Source organism: Vespula vulgaris, chromosome 1 (genome assembly GCF_905475345.1).
Source record: "Vespula vulgaris chromosome 1, iyVesVulg1.1, whole genome shotgun sequence".
Taxonomy (NCBI): Eukaryota; Metazoa; Arthropoda; class Insecta; order Hymenoptera; family Vespidae; genus Vespula; species Vespula vulgaris.
In genome coordinates, this window is record NC_066586.1 from 11,655,181 (window position 1) to 11,674,762 (window position 19,582).

The following is a 19,582-nucleotide window of genomic DNA, read 5'->3' on the forward strand; positions in this document are numbered from 1 at the left end:
TTCTTTGTATTCAATCTCACATGCCGCGTACATATATACATACATACATATGTGGATGCCAGTATGGACGATAATTTTTACAAGTTTCGTTTTACACTTTTTTTAGGATTTTTTTCGAAATACATTAAAAACTTTGGACGATAAATAAATAAATGTTATTCATCAAATCAGGATAAAAGTTGAAATACTTTACGCACGATAGAACATTATCCTCGGCTTTTGCTACAAATTTATAAATTGTTTTCAATTAAATTCGAATGAAAAATAAATGACAAAAGATGATCCCTTCGTATAAACAATTTTGATAATTCCACAACGATTCTCTAACTACGTTTCTCATCAATCGATCAGACCAAAACTGAGAGAAGAAAAATGCCGCCGTTCTCACCTGCGAATAATTAATTGTAAATTAATTTAATTTCGTTTCCTATATCGACCATTTACAACGGCGTCAATTAATCAACGCGATCAACATATTGGTTTTAATTAATCATCCGGCACGGTGTACCGTTCACACAATTTTTCGTTGGTCCATTCGACTCGAATTCGTCGGTTTGGTTTTATTTTTTGTTCTCGAAAATTCGAGAAAACAGATCAAAATTAACGAATGAGGATGACACGAACGTACGAACGAACGAACGAACGAGTACTTTTCGAACATATTTGAAGAGTCCCTTGACGCTTCGGTTCCTTCAAAGTTTTAATTCGAGAAATTTGTCTTTACCGCAGACATTTAGTAAGAGGAACTCAGCAGAGAGAGAGAGAGAGAGAGAGGGGGGGGGGAGGGGAAGAATGGACGAAGGGAATGTGGTCCGGTTAATTGCGCAATTATTATACATGGGAAACGGTCGCATGGGGAGTCACGCTGATTCGGAGCGTAATACTAGTTCCTGGCCTCCGGTACGACACTTTCCGGTAAGTGAATCGTTCCTCTCGCAGAACTTTGCGTCTGTCAGGAAGCTCCGCCTTCCTTCGGCTCGGAGGGCAAACAATTAATGTCGCAGATCGAGCAAGGAAATTACATGGTTAATTGTTTTCGAAGGACGTATAAAGTAAGACAGAGAGAGAGATAGAGAGAAAGAGAGAGAAGGATGATAGCCATAAGGAAGTTTAAGTGAATCTAAGTGTATGAGAGAGAGAGAGAGAGAGAGAGAGAGAGAGAGATAGATAGATGGATAGATAGCTGATAGATAGAGAGAAAGAGAAGAGAGAGAGAGAGAGAGAGAGAGAAATAGAAAGAGACGAAGGTAATTTCGTTTAACATGTTAATGCGAGCGTTAAAGCATTTTGTAGTATAATACGCACCTGCTATATAGCAAGATCATCTTCTAGCGATTTCAAATCGACGAATAGATAATTCCATTCCTGATTCGAATTAAATTCATCAATGCTAGATACGAGAAAATTACGCGTTAAATCTTTCGAGGCTTTCCTACTATTAAACGGCGATCGTTAGACCGTCTTCTCTTCTTTCACTTCGACGCGCACTAAAATTGAACCTTTTTCCTTTTAAAGAGTCCTAGAAGGAAATTCTTTTCTTAAGAATTCTCTTGCCCTTAATCTCTATCTCACTTTCTCTTATCTCGATTCTTAAATCGAGAATATTCTTAAGAAGAAGAACGAAAAAAAGAAGAAGAAAAAGAAGAATAAAGAATACACAGGATAGAGACGTTTAAATTGATATCTGAACGTTTTGTATTCTTTATAAATGAACGAAATTAGAAAAAAGTTATTTTAATAGATATCTTTTCTATCATTATGTGTGTATGTGTTTATTTTTTTGTATATTTATAGTTATAACATTCGAAAATTCGTGTTAAACTGTTCGATGATTTTCGTAAAGTAATGTAAAGTATCGTTTAGATGTAAAAAATAAATATATGATATAACAAAGGAAACAATGTAAACGTTCGATCGATATAATTCTTGATATTTTGTTTTAAGAAATTACTTCGATTTTTTATTAATTCTAATTCTTTATCAGTCGATAATTTATAATTTATCTCAAATATACTGACATTAGCATCGTATCTCTCTCTCTCTTTCTCTCTCTCTCTCTCTCTCTCTCTCTCTCTCTCTCTCTCTCTCTAAATCATTTCTAATTTGAGTGTACTTAAACGTAAAGAGCTTTCAAAGGTTTAGAATAGCAAGGGGAAGAAAAAATAGAAACACAAAGAGGAGATAATTTTGAACGTTTCATAGAAACGAATTTGCTATTCCGTTGGAAGGTAGAAAAGGACACGCGTCGTCCCAGCTAGAATTAGGGAAATCATGCATTCTGCTTAGATCTCCTCCTAATTTTGTAATAAATGCACGTTGTCTCTGAGAGACACCTTCCGGAATACGAATCGGTTCTCGCGGATAGCCCCGAGTGGCGTCGGAGGGTTAGTGACGCAGGGAATTCGGGAGAGAAGAGGAATAGAGGAGAAAGGGAAGATTCGAGCGAAGCCGGTGGCAACCCTTCGAGTAGAACAATCAAGCGACTGATTACGCTCGTGAGGCTAGTAGATTAATCGCTGAGTATAATCCGATAGACGCCGCGAGGCTCCCTTCGTGCTTTGATTCTAGATTCGAGTGTCCGTCCATGTTGCATCAGAACCAACGATGGGACGCAAATAAGGCATATCAAATCCAACCGAAGATCTCTTTACCCCTATTCGATCTCTCTTCTGTTAAAACGAATATCATACTAGGTAATGTAGGGAAAAGTTGCGAAATGTACTTTTTTTATTTCTATTTCTTTCCGTATTTCTTTTCGTTTTTTTTCATTACTACTAAATACAAATGACAATTGATAAATATACGTATATGTATGTATGAAATTTAATTGCGTTAAATAAATCCGATAAAATGTACGGTACAATAACGTATACGATCCAAATATGCAAAGTAAAGGAACAATTACGTATATAAAACAAAAGTATATATAATAGATTAAATTGAATTTTGTATGCATTGAAAATATTTGGAAGAAAAAGTCCGATGTAATAATTTACGATAAGCTAATAATTAAAAGATTTGATAATTAGATTTAGGCGAACTATTTTTTTTTTTAATGGCACTTTTCACAATATTATATTATTAGAAAAAGATTTATAGAAAAAAAATTTGTTCTCAAGAGAAAGGGTTGTAACAATAGTAAATGTTTGAAAAATGAATTAAAAAAAAAATTCCCATATTAATTAACATAAAACTGGATACCTGTCACGTAAACACGATAAAGATGTGCTAAAAAATAAAAAGAGAAGCAAAAAAAGTTATTTACTTATAAACTATAGTTTTTATTATACATGATTTCAGGAATCTTTGTTTTCAATACACACATATACCGTTCGATGAGTTTGCTTTCAATAGGGATAAACTTTTTTATTAGAACTACAGATTTAGAAAAGTTATGAACCGAATTAAAAAATCATAATTATAAAACGGTTTTGATTTTTTTTCAGATTGAAACCGAGACGAGTTTTTTTTTTTTATTGATGCAAGACGGAGGACGATAGAATTTGATGCTGATGCGATAAAAATTAAATTTTCGGACGGACTCCTTTTAGATCGTCCTTTTACAGGCACTTAACTGGTGATGCTAGTGAATTTTTGTTTTAACCCGTACTCGTTCAATACAATATTGAATTTTTCCGAAGATGAGTGAGCGAGGGTAAATTTTCTTTGGAGAAACGAATAGAGTACGTGAGCGCACACAACGAGAATTCACGAGACAAAGAGGCAGAAGGAAAAAAGAACTATGAGCACGCTCTCGTAAGAAGGATTTTTCCCTCTTTCTCTTTTCTCTCTCTCTCTCTCTCTCTCTCTCTCTCTCTCTCTCTCTCTCTCGCTCTCTCTCCCCCAATAATCAATAAGTGAGTGCTGCCACTCGCGTTGAGTAATACTCGAAAATGAGAGAGTTAATTCTGAGTACAAGTATGAATTTACATACTCTGTGATAATACCTGTTGTAAATTGAAAAAATGATTGTGAAACATATTAAATAAAACTAACTTAAACTTAAGATAGAGAAATATATTATAGTCGTAAAAGAGTAGTACGATTTCGTCAATTTTACTTTTATTTCTTATAATCATATTTATCATAAATATTTATCGTAAATATTAATACATTAATTCGAAACATCGAATTAACCTATGAATTATTAAAAAAGTAAATCGATTTCAGACATACGAGTCTAAAATTTTTCTTTCCTTTTCATACAGAAAAATATCGACTTCTAAAACCATAGGTAGAGTAGTAGCTCGTAATGTAGATAAATCGACTTTGGTCGAGCCTTAGAACGCGTCTTAAAAGTTTACTTTATCAATAATATTCTGCTGACGCGGCGAAAGCGAAAAATGTTGTCTCGATAAATCATCTGAGATTGGCAGAGTATAAGCATGTTTTGGTCTTGCCTTCTAAGACTCTACCTTTTTCTCTTAAGTAATTTGCGTTATTCGATAATGATGGATATCGGACAATATTTTCCATCTTTTCTAGTCTTACGGAAATGTTTTCCAGAAAGATAGATAGATAGATAGATAGATAGATAGATAGATAGGTAGGTAGATAAATAGATAGATAAAGAGAGAGAGAGAGAATGCGTGTGTATACACATACACACACATATATACATATAACATGATAGATATAAATTCGATCGGTAATGGTCGTTGATCGAGTTTGGTTTATATTGAAACATTTCTTTCTCTATTTTCACCCCTTTATTTCCACACGCGACATCGTCGTTATCCTTCAACTATTTTACGACTTCCTTAAACACTTTCGATTCGCAGAAAAATGTTTCGATTCACTGGACGTAATAAAAGACCTATTTCGTATCTAGCGTCTTTTATCTACTCGATGTCGAAGGACTCGCGCTAAAAACTTCGTTCCATTACGATCGACTGTCGACAACGAACCACTGTTTATATTTCTCTTTCCCTCTCTTTCTTTTTCTCTCTTTTTCTCTCTTTATCTATCTACCTCTCTATATCCTCTTTCCTCCAATATTTACTATTTGTGTTACGTAGCAATTCTCGGATCTCATTCGCACATTAACTTTCAATCGATTAACACTTCCTCGTTCAATCGAGATTCCGATTAATTTCACGATTAAAACGTTCCGTTTTATGAAAATTTTATCGATCGTAAAGGAAGATCTACTCGATGATGCGAATGAACATTTTTATTTCGTTCGATTATATACGATATCGCCTTCATTTTTATATAAAAAGAAAGTGATTGCCTTTGTCCGACGTAGAAACGATTATCGATAATATAGAGCGAAATTGACTCAATACTCGTAACAAAGGTAGGAAACATCTTTTAGGTACGACACAACATCGGAAAAGCTCGATTCCTATCGAAAATTCTTTGATGGACTATCGCCGACTCGTTTGCCCGTTCGTTCTTTCAATTCTTTTTTTTTTTATTTCTATCGAACGAAACGAATCAATCGAGCTCGACGATTATTTCATCGGGGAGCGTGGAAAATCCTTTGCACGTCGAAGGATTTGTCCGTATTGAAAGGATTATGCGACACGTTCTCCAATTCGAGCCTTACCCAATACCATCCAGACCCCTTTCCCGCTTTTCCCGCTTACTACCTCGCATCCCTACCTCTTTCATTCCGTACTTCTACGAGGACACAGTATTATTCACGAGTTCCAAACCGGCTTTCCACGAGGTAGTGTGTTTCAGCTAGAATTCTCGCTGTCCTGTTGGAAAAGGAAAGGAGCGAGAGAGAGAGAGAGAGAGAGAGAGAGAGAGAGAGAGAGAAAGAGAAGGGCCATCTCGATAAAACATAGGAAACTGGCGAAACTCTGGTGTAATCTTGCCGACGATGTTTTACCCTACAGCCTTTGTGTGTACCCGAGAGTCGAACTAACTGTAAATGTGTTTGTACTTTAACGCGAGCGTGTGTGAGTAGGTTTGTACGTCTGTGTTTGTATGTGCGTGTCTATGTCCGTGTCCATGTCAGCATCTGTGCTCGTGTGGTTCGTATTTTCCAGAATGCGTGCACGTTCTGTCTCTCTCTCGTAGTTATTGGTCTATTCGTGTGACTTTGCTCAATGTTTGTGCGTGTATGTGTGTGCGCGTGTTTGCGCGTGGTCGCAGCACATGGGATCTCGTAAAGTCCAGAGAGATATCGTGCCGGCGATTAGACCCTCGTTTTGGGAACTAAATTTCCCCTAGATTCGACTAACCTTACTCCTTTTCTCTGTCTCCTTTATATCTCTATCTCTGTGTTTGTTCCTTTTTTTCTTTCTTTTTTTTTCTTTTTCCAAAAGATTATATCTTCTCCTTCCGTTTTACTCTCTTCCGTCTTTATCTCCCCAATCGTTTTCGATTTCTCATCTTTTTAAGATCTTTCTCGTTTAGAAGTGATCTCCTTTCGTAAGAGTTATTTTCCTTTTCTTTCTTTTTTATTTTATTATTTTTTTTTTTCATCTAATCGGCGGCTGTGTTCGATCGGAACTACGATGTACTTACTTATAAGAAAAGCCGATTGTATACATAAAAACGCTCGAGCTTTGAAGCATTATCTTGATCCCGTTTATTTCATTCGAGATTCACGACCGAGAGAGAGAGATAAAGAGAAGGAGAAAGCTTGAGAGAGAAAGAGAGGGAAAGAGATAGACGATTACACTTTCAAGATCGCTCTTTCGATATTCTCGTCGTACAACGTCGACTTTATTAAATGGATGAATATTTCAAAACGAAGTGAAGAATCTAGTTTCACGGATCACTATTTTTAGAGAAACGGAGTTTTCCTTTCTTGAAATAAAACAGTATAGTTTGTAAGGGAACATCTCTGAAAATGTTGGAAACGAAATTCGAAGGTCTCAGATGAGAACGGTATATAGGAGAAAGAAAGAAATGCGAGATAGGATAGGTGTGTTGCATTTGTAGGGATAAAGAGAGAAAGAGAGAAAAGATGGTTTAATTCATGTGAACACTGCCTGGTAACAACATCGTTGTGAAAATTTTCTACTTTCGGTTCTCTCTCTCTCTCTCCATTTCTTTTTCTCTTTCTTTATCCTTCGTTCTTTATACGTAGATCTTTTCTTTTCTCTCGTACAAAGGTGTATGGTACACGGTAAAATTTAAGAGTGTGAGAAATAGGCGACTAGACTATATGCGAGCGAGCGAGTGAACGAGAGAAAAAGATAGAATATGGGATAGGAAGAAGGAGAGAAGAGATAAAAGGAGCATAACGGAAAGTGAAAGAGCTAGAAAGAGAGAGATGGATACGAGTAGGACGATACACAATGGACGTTCTTCTGGAAGATTAAAGTGCGCCGGTACCGTGGCGAGCTGTGCCGGGGAATGGCTTGCGTTAAAATTAAAATTGCACACAAAAACGTTGAAAGAGGAGAACGGTAGGTGGAGAAGCGAAGAAGAGCGGTGAAGGAGGCGGCGTGGGCGAACGAGGTTCCTAGCTTGTAATTTAAAAGCGTCTCGGTGCATTTCAGTTGGTCCTCGGGAAAGCATTAGCCGAGGCCGCGCGAGGTTACCGTTGAAAACCATCATGTTTTTCTTTTTCCTTTTTTTTGCCCCGTTACTAGGTCATCTAGAATAACTTTTAATTATTTTTACTCTAATCAAATCGAATTGGAAGGAACGATCGATCCCGATACCGTTTCTCGCATTACATTTTCTTTTGATATTGTAACAACTTTGGGACTTTTTTATTTGGAAATAAAAAATAAGTTCAGTAAATATTCGAACAAGTATTACGTTTTTCAAACAAAAAGTCATACCTTTCAACGGATTTATATATCCTTTTTTTTTGTCATGAGACCTGACTTGGATACAATTCTGTTTTGTTTTGAATCGAGACAAAGCTTTATTTTGTGATGTAAAAAATATTGTGATTAATATTTTTATCCTTTGACTATATATTGTAACAATTTGCACAAATTTGTAAAAGGTATGTGTGTACGTGTTAGTGTCAGGTAGAAGTAAAAGCACTTTTATTTGTAACATTTTAACGAAAACGAACGAACGTTGATTCATGTTTTCGGTAGATATTCGACGAACGAATGGATTTTCGAAGATGAACGAAAAAGAAATAAAAGAGGGAAAAGTATGGGAGATTTTAATCCCGCAAAATCACAAAATCGCGGGTATAGAAAACGAGTACGATGAATGCGGCAAGCTAACGGGAAGCACGGCTACACGTCGAGTCGAGTACGAGTTGGATTTGACATTCAACAGAATTCGAAGTCCCGTACTGACAGCGCCGCCGCCGGGTGGATCTCAAAAAACGTGTTCGTCTATTCGCATAATCCCGGTTAAATTCTCTTCGTTTCTACGATTTACCACGAACGTTTGGCTTTTCATCAACGATAACGAGGTAATCGGACCATTCACGATAAAATTAATATAATTGTATCGTAACGACATCAAAACTTAACAATGACATGTAGATGAAATTAAATTTTTTCTTTTCCTCTTTCTTTTCTTATTTGCTTTTGTTTTTATTTTGTTTTTTTTTTGTTTTTTGCTTTTTTTCTAAACGAGCATATCCATTTCTATGTAATCATATCGGATCGAGTTGTAAATTAATGTACGTTTAAGTAAAATTTATTTACAAATAAAATGTATTATATAATAACAATTAATCTAATATATTCTGATTACGAGAGACAACTTTGCAAAAAGGTATCAATAAAACTTTGAAACAAATTTTTGGGACAATTAAACTGCATTACCATCCGAACTAATTTACATAATTTTACATAATATTGCGTAATAATAATGTCGGGAAATATTAAATGAAAAGCAATCAATATCATAGCAATGTAAATCATATTTCGGGCACCTTAATGCTATTTAATCTATTTATAACAAGCGCAACGGGTTTTGATATAACGCGAATGAACTTATTAGGCGAGGTAACGTATCAAACGAAGTATGAAATATCTCTTTCTCCCCTTTTCTGTCCTACACACGACGAGGGAAACGAAAGGACATGACAAGGTCGTGTTGTCCTGGTAACGTTCCAAGAGAAGAGAGAAAGAGAGATATCATCATAAAGGAAGAAAGGAGAAGGAAAAAGTTGAAGGGCTATTGTACAAGCCCTCCAACGAATCTACGACAAAATGGAGGTGCCAGAGGGTAGGGATCATCGCTGCTGCCTCGCTAAAATTGCGAGACGGACCGACGAAATGCGAATCCGAGCGAATGTCGAGCGTGTCTGTGTGTATGTGTGTGTATGTGAAACAGAGAGAGAGAGAGAGAGAGAGAGAGAGAGAGAGAGGGAAAGAGAGAGAGAGGACAGAGATTGGAGCGTACACTGTTAGAGTGAAGCTGGGTTATCTCATAGGAACGTTGGAAACACGAGCGTATGCAACAAACGAACATGCGCATAGACGTACATACGTGTATAAGTGTATGTGTATGAAAAGGGAGTGAAAGAAAGAGGGAGACAAAACGAGGGAATAGACGAAGAAGGTAGGGACCGCAAAATTACCTCGAGCAGCATTGTACGCCGACCGGTGGGGCTGCAAGCACCTAATTAGCCACTCAAACACTGCCGTACAAAGGAATGCTGTTATTAAAACGACGTATAAAACGTGAGATCACTCTTCTCGTTCGGACAAAAGGAACAGTCAAACTGTTACGCGGGAGAGTTGGGCTTTGATCCGACGTGAGCTTTCTCTAGTTCGGAGATCGTAGCGATTATCGTCGAGGATATTTTTTTCGCTACTTTTCTTTTCATTTTGAAAACGAAATCATCATCATATATATATATGTACACGTTTCGAATTTTTCGAGAATATATAACAAGAAGAATAACGTTTAATAATTTTATTAAAAATTAATTCTTAAAAATTAATTATTTTACGAAATTGATTTCTTCATCAATGGATTATTTTTACTTTTTTTCTATTTTATTATTTTATATTTTCATATATCTATCTATCTATCTATGAATTCTAATGAATTAATATTAATGAATTAATTATTTTCTGTTAAACACATCCTTTCTATTTAACAGGGAAATATACGCGTTAATGTGTAAGAGGTGAAGTTAACAAAGATGTTAGTTAGACGATGCTCTTGCTATTCTAATCGTGAATCCCGATTAGAATATCCCTAGACCGTAATCTATCTAACTCCTAAAATCACAATCTCGTTTCAGTACTGCGTAGAGGATCTTGGAAATAAATGAACGTGTGCCTATCAAAGTCCGTTCGCAGTACAAAGTTATCAAGGATATAATGATAGTGCTCCGTCCTTTGTTAATCATACGTTTTACGGTGTTTGAGGGGCAGCACGAGCAAGAATACGACGATATTATGCTTGTAATAACTCGAAATATCTGTCATGAAAGTTTCTTTGTTATATCATCCATAATATCCGACAAATTTAATTTATTTAATATTTATAAAATTCTTACGTAATTTAATGTTTTAATGTCAACCATCATCTTCTCAGTTTATCTCGCATCAACGAGAAATTTACAAATAGCGAATAATCTTCCCAAGCAATTTTTTTGATCTTTTATCGATTTATTGATTGAAGATTATAACGACTTTAACAGAATCATGTTCTTCTGTTGTACTTCTTTTCTTTTTCTCTTTTTTTTTCTTTTTGATACTTAAATCTGACAATTAGGTGAACCGTGTAGAATCCTATCAATATGTACTACTTCGATCGAAGTGTTAACTGACTTAGAAGAAAAGTTTCTCATCAATGATTATCCTTTTTTTTCCCTTTTCATTATTTTTAAACTTCATCCAAGAGAATATTCATGAACTTTTCTCGAAACTTGGCCTCGATTGCCGCTTCTCCGTGACGGTGAAGCCACGAACTATTCTTCTCATGATTAATGCCGAATAAAAAAAGAAAAGGAGAAAAAATCGAAAAGCTAACTTTTTGTTTATCACTTTCTTATTCACTGAAATCAATTGCGAGTATCGTTTGTAATATTGGTCAACTTCGTTTCTTATATTTGATGATGCTGTTGTTCAATAGATTATTAATTCGATTACTAATTTTTCACGCAAAAATTCGTCTATACCATATTCAATAGATAAGTGTATAAATATGCACACATGTGTATATATATATATATATATATATATATATATATATATATACATATATATTCACAGGATTCATCAAATATTTTTTACTGAATTTTTATCAGTATTTTTTACTAAAAATTTCGCCATTTTTTATTAGCTAACTTAATAACTTGTCGAATCCTTTACGAATTTCAATATATGTTCCGTGCTACAAAAATTCGTAAATTATATCGTTTTAATGCAACATATAACGATCGGTGCACACGATAGAAAGAAAAACAAAACTCTACGATACGACTTTGACCTAAAAAAGTAGGAGTATATATACGTATAGGTATATATATATATATATACAGAACGTCTCATCGAAACTATTCCAAATAATGGAACTATCATCATTATTAAGTACAAACGAAGGAATAAATAAGAGAGAGATAGAGAAATATTCAAGGTTGACTGATACGTAATATATCAAAAAGTATAATAAATAATATATATAATATATAATAAATAATAAATGTATAATATATATATATATATATATATATATATATATATATGTAACATGTACAAAAACAGTGTACATATTTCGTGACTCTACCACTAATACAACTATTACCATCCATGAATTCTTTACGAACTCGACAAGAGAGACGCATAATTACGAGTGCATGACGCATAATAGATACTAGCAGCGACGTTCGTGAAAGTGCACCTTTCTTTCTTTTTTTTTTTTACTCTGAATATCCGCCACCTCATCTCATCCTCTCTCTCTCTCTCTCTCTTTTTATCTCACTGACTCTTTTTTCGTTTTGCTTTTCCAACTAGAAAAGGCTCGGTCGATATTCAGTCATCTCTACAACATGGATCCACCCATCGTTCTCATCAGCAAGAACTCACGGGAATATCATTTCGCGGTTACACGAAGCAAAAGTCGTTCGCATTTGTCACGAAACGACAAAGATTTACGGAATCGCATACGAAATCGTCCTACGCTTTTTTCGTTGAAAAATCCGGACGCGTAGAAAGAATTTTTATTTATTTTTTAAACTATTTCCACGATTTTATAAGCACTTACTCAAAAGAAGCCTCTGTACGTGCGTACATATTTCGAGTTAACAAACCAAAAGAGAAAGGAAAAGACAAAAAATTTTCATTTTCTCATTGCATTACATAATCATCAAAAGTTAAAACGCTATCGGAAGTTTTTTTTTTCATAAGGATGACAGTAAACCTTAAATAAATATCACACAAGAAATTGAGAAATTGTGGTAATGATAATTCCGATAATGTATTTTTGTTTAACATTACATATGTGTTTGTAAATCGATCAATAACATTACTTTTCCTTCATTTCAAATTAATTTAAACGTTTAATATACATAAATGAATGAAGAGAAAGGGGAAAAGTGATACCGTATTCCATTTTAATTTCCTTGAAACACGAGCTAGTTATTGGAAGACTTTCGAAAGACCTACTAGAAAAATACGATAATCCTTACTTTATTTGAAATATCATTTTATAGGAATATCGGTGAAAACTTTTCTCGATAGTAAAAGAAATTATAAGTCTCATAAGTAAGATAGGTTGGCCTATAATTTCGATCATATATTTGTACGTACCAAGATACACACACACATGTACATATAATGTATATAATGCGTATCTATCTATCTACCTATCTATCTATTTATCCATCTACCTGTCTACATACATATATGCACATATACACACATACATATATAAGTTGGAAAAATAAAGTATAGTTATCATAGTTCATTTTCAACGTGCATAATGTTCGATTACGAAATCGAGAAATTCTATCGTCGGAGATTTTCCAAGTGAATATTCCGTCGCAGCGTTTAATCAATCTAATCGATTAAGTTCCCGATCTCTCTGTACTCATACTACTACTACTGTTACTACTACTACTATTACTGCTACTATTACTTCTGGACTACTTCTTGGTTCATACGCGGTTGCTAATTTATCAGAGGAGATTTACGAGGAGGAGGCACATTCCGAGTAGACTGATTTACGGCTCGATTCCATAAGTACGTGATTTGTGAACACTGATTTGTCGAGTTTTCAAAGTGCACGCAAAGTAACCGCAGGTATTAGCGACGTCGTTTTCGATCAAATGAAATTGAAACGAATTACTTTGGTCGAACTTGGGGACTTACGTAGTTATATAGATACGTTTAAACTTTCATGAAATTTAGAACTCACCGACGAATAATATCGAGGTTCGTTAAAAGAAATTACAAGAAAGACCGTTAGAACATTTTTTATTAATTTTAAATGCTTTCTTTTTTTTTACGATAAGATCAAAGTTTTCGATCGAGTGAAATTCAATTGCTTCTCTAGTACTTGAGGACTCTTTTTTAGGTACAGATGTACGTTTGAATTTTCATGAAATTTAGAACTCGCGAATGAATAATATTCAAGCTGGTGAAAATGAGAGAAAGAAGTTATTAGAAAATTGTTCCATTAATTTTCAACGCTTTTACGATAATGTCATTTTCAGATCGAACGAAGTTCAAACGAATTGATTCTATCTAATTGCTACGCATATCTATCACGTAGATATTCGAATTTTCATTATATTTAAAAATCTCATAAGAATAATATCTGAGGTGTTAAAATAGATAAAATGAAATGAAATAGAATATTTTTTATTAATTTTTAACGTTTCTACGATAACCTTACCTCGATAGATTCATTGATTATTTCATTAAAAATTTCGCAAAAACAGAAAACATATATACCTTGAAGCTTTCCTATCGTTCTAGAAAAAAAGAAAATAAGGAAAAAAAGAAAATATGCAAATCTACTTTTATCCTTTTATTACTGGTACATAGTAGTTATCTAAATATAAACATAAGTTAACAAAAAAAGAAATCTCGCGCATCATAATCCTTTGTAACGTTACGCAATCAGTTTAACAAAGACGCAAAGCATTCGGATCGTCCCGCTTATGAAACATAAAAAGTGTAACAGACTCGTGTTGCGGAGTACCACGGAATGGAAGGCCTTTATTATCTCTACTGCATTTCATACCGCCTGCTGGTATATTTTCTCAAAGAGTCAGGCCGAGCGTATTTCTTGTGCCACCCGTTATACACACCCGTTATATACATATATTTCCATAGGTAGAGAAAAAGAAAAAGAGAGAGAGAGAAAGAGGGAGAGAGAGAGAGAGAGAGAGAGAGAGAGAGAGAGAGAGAGAGAGAGTTACGGAAAGGCGAAAAATACTTTTCGTATAAATTGTCGGGCAGGAATTCCAGGACGATGCACCGAACAAAACGCAGCTCGGAGTATCATCGTAGGAGCGAGCGAGAGATATAAAGATATAGAAAGAAGAAGTAGGACAAGGAGAGAGAGCGAGAGAGAGAGAGTAAAAGAGAGAAGACTGGGAGAGATCTCGTAAAAATGCAAACTTCTCTTTTCTCCGTCCGATGCTGTGAGCTCGAAGACTCCTGTGCTTTCTCTCTCTCTCTCTCTCTCTCTATTTCTCTCTCTATCTCTTTCTCTCTCGTCTTCGTTGTCGCTTCACATCCATGCGTCCAAAAAGTTCGACGTGAATTGCAAAAATGAAAAAGAAAGCTGCTGTTTCTACATGTACCTATGTATGAGAGAGAAAGAGAGAGAAAGAGAGAGAAATTCGCTGGAAGTTTCGCCTGGGTGCCATTGAAACGAGCTAGGATCGGTGAAACAGAGAAAAGGGAAAGAAAACGCGTGAAGACGTGAGAGAGAAAGAGAGAGAGAGAGAGAGAGAGAGAGAGAGAGAGAGAGAGAGAGAGAGAAAGGGTGTGAGAAAGAAACGTGTTAGAGCGATTTTGCCGAGGCGAGTAAAAGTTACGCTTCAATGGCCACTGAGAATACGTTACTGCCTACGTGTGTTTGGTGGCACGGAAATATCGATGTTTGGTGGTCTCCTTTTCGTTTTTCGTGTGTGGCTATCTCAACGACAATGACGACGACGACGACGACGACGACGACGACGAAGACGACGACGAAGACGACGACGAAGACGACGACGAAGACGACGACGACGACGAAGGGAAGAAGAGAAGAAAACAAAAAGAAAAAGAGAGAGAGAGAGAAAGGAGACGAAGTCTGTCGACGACGTGGAAACGATGATCGAGTGTCGCCGCTCGTAGGATTCTTTAGGAGAAACGAGCTTCGAAGGATCCTCTAGCAGAGCAATTAAGTCTTTGCTATGGAAGAAAATAGGAAGAGAATATGAGACGTCCTTCTTCTTTCTAATGGACATCGAAATCGAAGTATTAGTGAAACACGATAAAGCATTTTAGAAAATCGATTTCTTCCATCCCTTTTTTTTGTGTCTTCTTTTTCTACAGATTTGATGAAACATTTTCATTTATAAGTTATAGAAAATTAAGATGTATTACGAAGGTTTTGTTAGACTAAAGAGATCGATCTGAGAGATATTTTCATGGTAATCAACGCGAGGTAAATGATATTTCTTATTCGCGAAGAATATAGAAAATTTATTCTACGGAACGATTTTCCGAGCGTTCGCGAAACGAATTACAATGATCGTGGCTCGCGCGCGTGTCGGAAACTCGGCGCTTAACTATGTTACTCGGAGTTTACCCGGTGCTACAAGCGTTCGTATAATACAACTATTCTCGAAATAGTCTTTCTCTCCCTCTTTCTCTTTCTCTCACACACACACTCACTCATCCAACCCCTTTCTCTCTATCTTTCTCTTTTACGCCAGGGTTTCTACGTAAAACTTCCGGCAGCTCACGCCGTCGATATTTAATCCGTTGAATCTCTTCCCGTTCGCGTTTTTATACGTGGAAAAAAGTTTTCCGACGGAAAATTTTCAAACCCAACCGCGCTTTCAGTATGGCGTATAGGCCATACGAAGACGAAGACTACCAAAACTGTCGACGATACATAGTTTGTAATAACAGTTTGAGTTTTGAGTTTCGAATTCTCTTACTTTCGACGACAGTAGTAGAGTAACAACGACTAAGTCTTACACCGACGAAGCGTAATTAACTTTATCTCGTAACAGACGTTATAACCATATAATAATCATAGCTTTTAATCTTTAGATGTTTTTGGGATAGTGATTCTCAACCACATTTATACTACATAGGTTTCTTCCTAATCTGCTATGAAATTTCTTACGTTACAGTAAAAGTTAACCATTTTTTATTCAGTCGAATTTCCTTTACCGATTATAGATTCTTCAAGTTCTATTTTATGGCAACAAATATTAAATGTCCATCAGTAATCTTTTTACGCATTGAAGACACGATTTTATCGATATGTTTAGAACGAAAATTATTTATAAACAATGACATTTGTAATTAGAGTAAGATTTAATTAAAAATTTATATGGAAATAAAACCAAGAAAGATAAAGGAAATCTAATCATAGAAATGGAAGGATAATAAAAGATATAATAAAATTCGGTCAATTAGATAAGGTACGATCACTAATGTATAATTAATGTATCACAATATGATTATGATACTATAGTTATATTCGGCAAAAGTTGAGAAACTCTGATCGAAGCTCGTTTACACAGATCTTTGTACATGGACATGCGTATTAACGTATACAATAACGCTTACACAGTAATAGTAGAGAAAGACAAAGTGAAAGAGAGATAGATAGAAAGAGAGAGAGAGAAGGAGAAACAGGTAAACGTAACCGTGACAGGGCACATATAACTACTTTAGAAGGGTGATATCTCTTCTGCTGAGAATAAGCGAATTCGCTTCTCTCTTCTCTTAGGAATGCCTATAGTTTCGACGTCATTCGTAACAATCCCTAGCCTTTAATGGAGTAACGAAGAGGAAGACGTACTAACCTGAGGTGGATAGTGATCCGGTAAGGCGTGTAGAGCTTCTCTATACGCAGACAGGGCTCTCTGTAATCTACCCTGATCGGCATAGAGCGCTCCTAATTGAAGGAGTGCTTGCACCCTAGCTGCCTCGTGAGTCCTTTTGTCCTTGAGACCGGAACCGTCCAGGGATGCACCGGCACGTAAAACCGCAGCTGCCTCGGTGCCTCGTCCTACCGAGAGAAGGGCGGCTCCCAGATTCACGTAAGCTTCTGCAAAGATAAACGATAAGGATCGTCAGCTACGACAAGGGCATCGGTTTCTACATCTTCTCGATAAATCCGATTCAAGATCTCGTTTTCTAGATCGAGTGTTATGCTTTGTTGGAGTTGAAAGAAAAAAGAAAGAAAGAAAAGAAAAAGAACAGTAGAAAGAAATCTTTATGCTTTGAAAAAATAGATTATTTATATTAAAAAAAAGAAAAGAAACGATATTTTACAGAAAAGTTGTTTCTTTACGCGTCCTTTAATGAATGTCGATGTTAATAATAATAGAAGTGGAAAATATCATTATTCGTTTCTTTTCTGCTATATCGATCTAAATTATATAAATTAAAAAATTACACTTATATATTAATTAAAGCAAAGTGGACAAGTTTATTTATTATAACGAAATGTGTAGGTATATTTATCGTATGTTTAAACAAGAAGTTTTCCATCGTAATCGTAAACTTTATACGATCGAGAAAGATTTATTCTTATTAACAATCGTACAACGATCGAATGATATTTCTAAAATCATACCAACTTTTATTTCGTAATTTTTAAATCAGAAGGAACTCGAATGATAAAGTACGAGACGAGAAATAGATTCATGGAAATTGAAAGAATATAAAGAGAGAGAGAGAGAGAGAGAGAGAGAGAGAGAGAGAGAGAGAGAGAGAGAGAGAGAGAGAGAGAGAGAGAGAGAGAGAGAGTCGATTTAAATTCCTTCGTAAGAGCTCGACTCGACGTTTTACTTATCGCCAGTTTCGGACTTTGCGGAGATTTACCATCATGATCGATTCGTCTTGCAAACAAATAGGGGAGGACCGCGATTTTATCGATTAGACAGAGATAGAATCATCGATGGAAAAAGTCTGCTATATGGCAAAGTTTCGTGTGTTATAAGAGACCGATGATTTCGAAAATTCATTGATCAATAAATGTCATAGAAATGTTAAAAAATCAATACTGCGCCGTTTGATCGAAGAAGAGAAAGAAGAAGAAAGATCCAAGTCAGATTTTCAATATCCCTTCATTGGAAATTTCGAATACGTAATTCGTCCATAAGGAGTAACGTATAAGCTTAATTAAGAAGATCTCCACGGTAATTTGGAAAATCTCGCTAAACTAAGGGAAGAAATTGGCGGAGCTAAGGCGAGAGAGATTAGTCGAGAACTTCGAAAGTACACTTTCCGAGGAGAGCTCGCCATTATCCCTTTCAATCTGTAGCGCATCGAAGAGTATTAGAAAGGCGTTCGTAAGATCGCTGGGTGTTGTTTGGTAAAGTCCGAGATTTCTTTCTCTTTCTCTCTCTTTCTCTCCCTTCGTCTTTTTCATTCAGTGTACGTCGCTTGCCATTCGTTCAGTGAACTTTCTAGACACGTTTCACAGTTTCTGTCCCCTTCGAGTACACCCTTCTCGGCATCACCATCAGTAGAACTACTACCAGCACCCTTTCCTGACTTTAATTAACAAAAAGTCCCTGTTAAGGCGAAACTGAAACGAGTAGGAATGGCAATTTTCTACGTAGACCATTTCTACGAGACCCTCTTTCTTTATCTTTCTCTTTCTCTCATCGTATCATTCCCGGTTCATGAATTTGTGGGGTTAGAAGAGTAGTAAGGGGGGTCGCTACCTATGCTTCGCATTATTTTGAATAAGGAACGAGCCGTGAGTCAGGCAATCCATTTTCCTCGCCGCGGTCTCTCGGGATACTCTATGGAATTAGAGTAGCAACCTCCGCACAGCCACTGGTTGGATAGTGATGCACGATGCCGCGGCTAAGTTGTGTTGGAATTTAGTTGCGAGTTCTACATGTTTGTGTGTATCTTGTGTGTATACGTGGAATATGTATGTACAGAGATAACCACCAGGGCGCGCGCTACTAGTCGATGACGTTGGTGGTCCTGTAATACGATTACATCTCGTGGTCTTGCACGTCGGAGTTTGAAAATTGCGTAGCTGGACCCACCGGAGAGGCTAATGACGAGGGATCGAGGAAACTCGAGAGATTTCTCCTTCCACTTTTGCCACTATGCTTCGCCTCTTTCTCCCTTTCTCTCTCTATCTTTCTTCCTCTTTCTCTTTATCTCTCTCCCTCTCTCTTTACCTCTCTTTATCTCTATCTTGCTCTCCCTCTTTCTTAGCTGCAAGAGAAAAACTGAAAATTCTATAATTTTTCTTTCATTCTTCTCATTTTCTTATTTTAAATAACAGCAGTAAGAAATAATCTTTGCCTTGCAAGTGCATCGTTTCGATTGGTTTACACTCTAATGTTGTAATTAATTCTTTACGAAATTACATCTCTGGCTCTATGAAATCGAGAAGGTTTCTCGTTTTCCTCTTTTTTTTTATTTCTAGTAGTAAGATGTAGATTTTCGTTTTATTTTTCGTTTCGGTATATATTTGACAGTAACATATTACGTAGATGTCTTTATTATGATATTCCTTTATACTTTCTGCT

General features: G+C 35.9%; 1 protein-coding gene across 2 annotated transcripts in view; it reads right to left on the reverse strand.

Annotated features, from left to right (window-relative positions):
* Positions 1-19,582, reverse strand: part of LOC127064720 (protein O-mannosyl-transferase TMTC2-like) — a 223,307-nt gene that overhangs the window by 12,011 nt on the left and 191,714 nt on the right. For both annotated transcript variants that reach the window (XM_050996214.1, XM_050996223.1), the window contains exon 7: positions 16,883-17,127. In XM_050996214.1, coding sequence (XP_050852171.1) covers positions 16,883-17,127 — 245 coding nt within the window. The remainder of the gene's footprint in view (positions 1-16,882; positions 17,128-19,582) is intronic.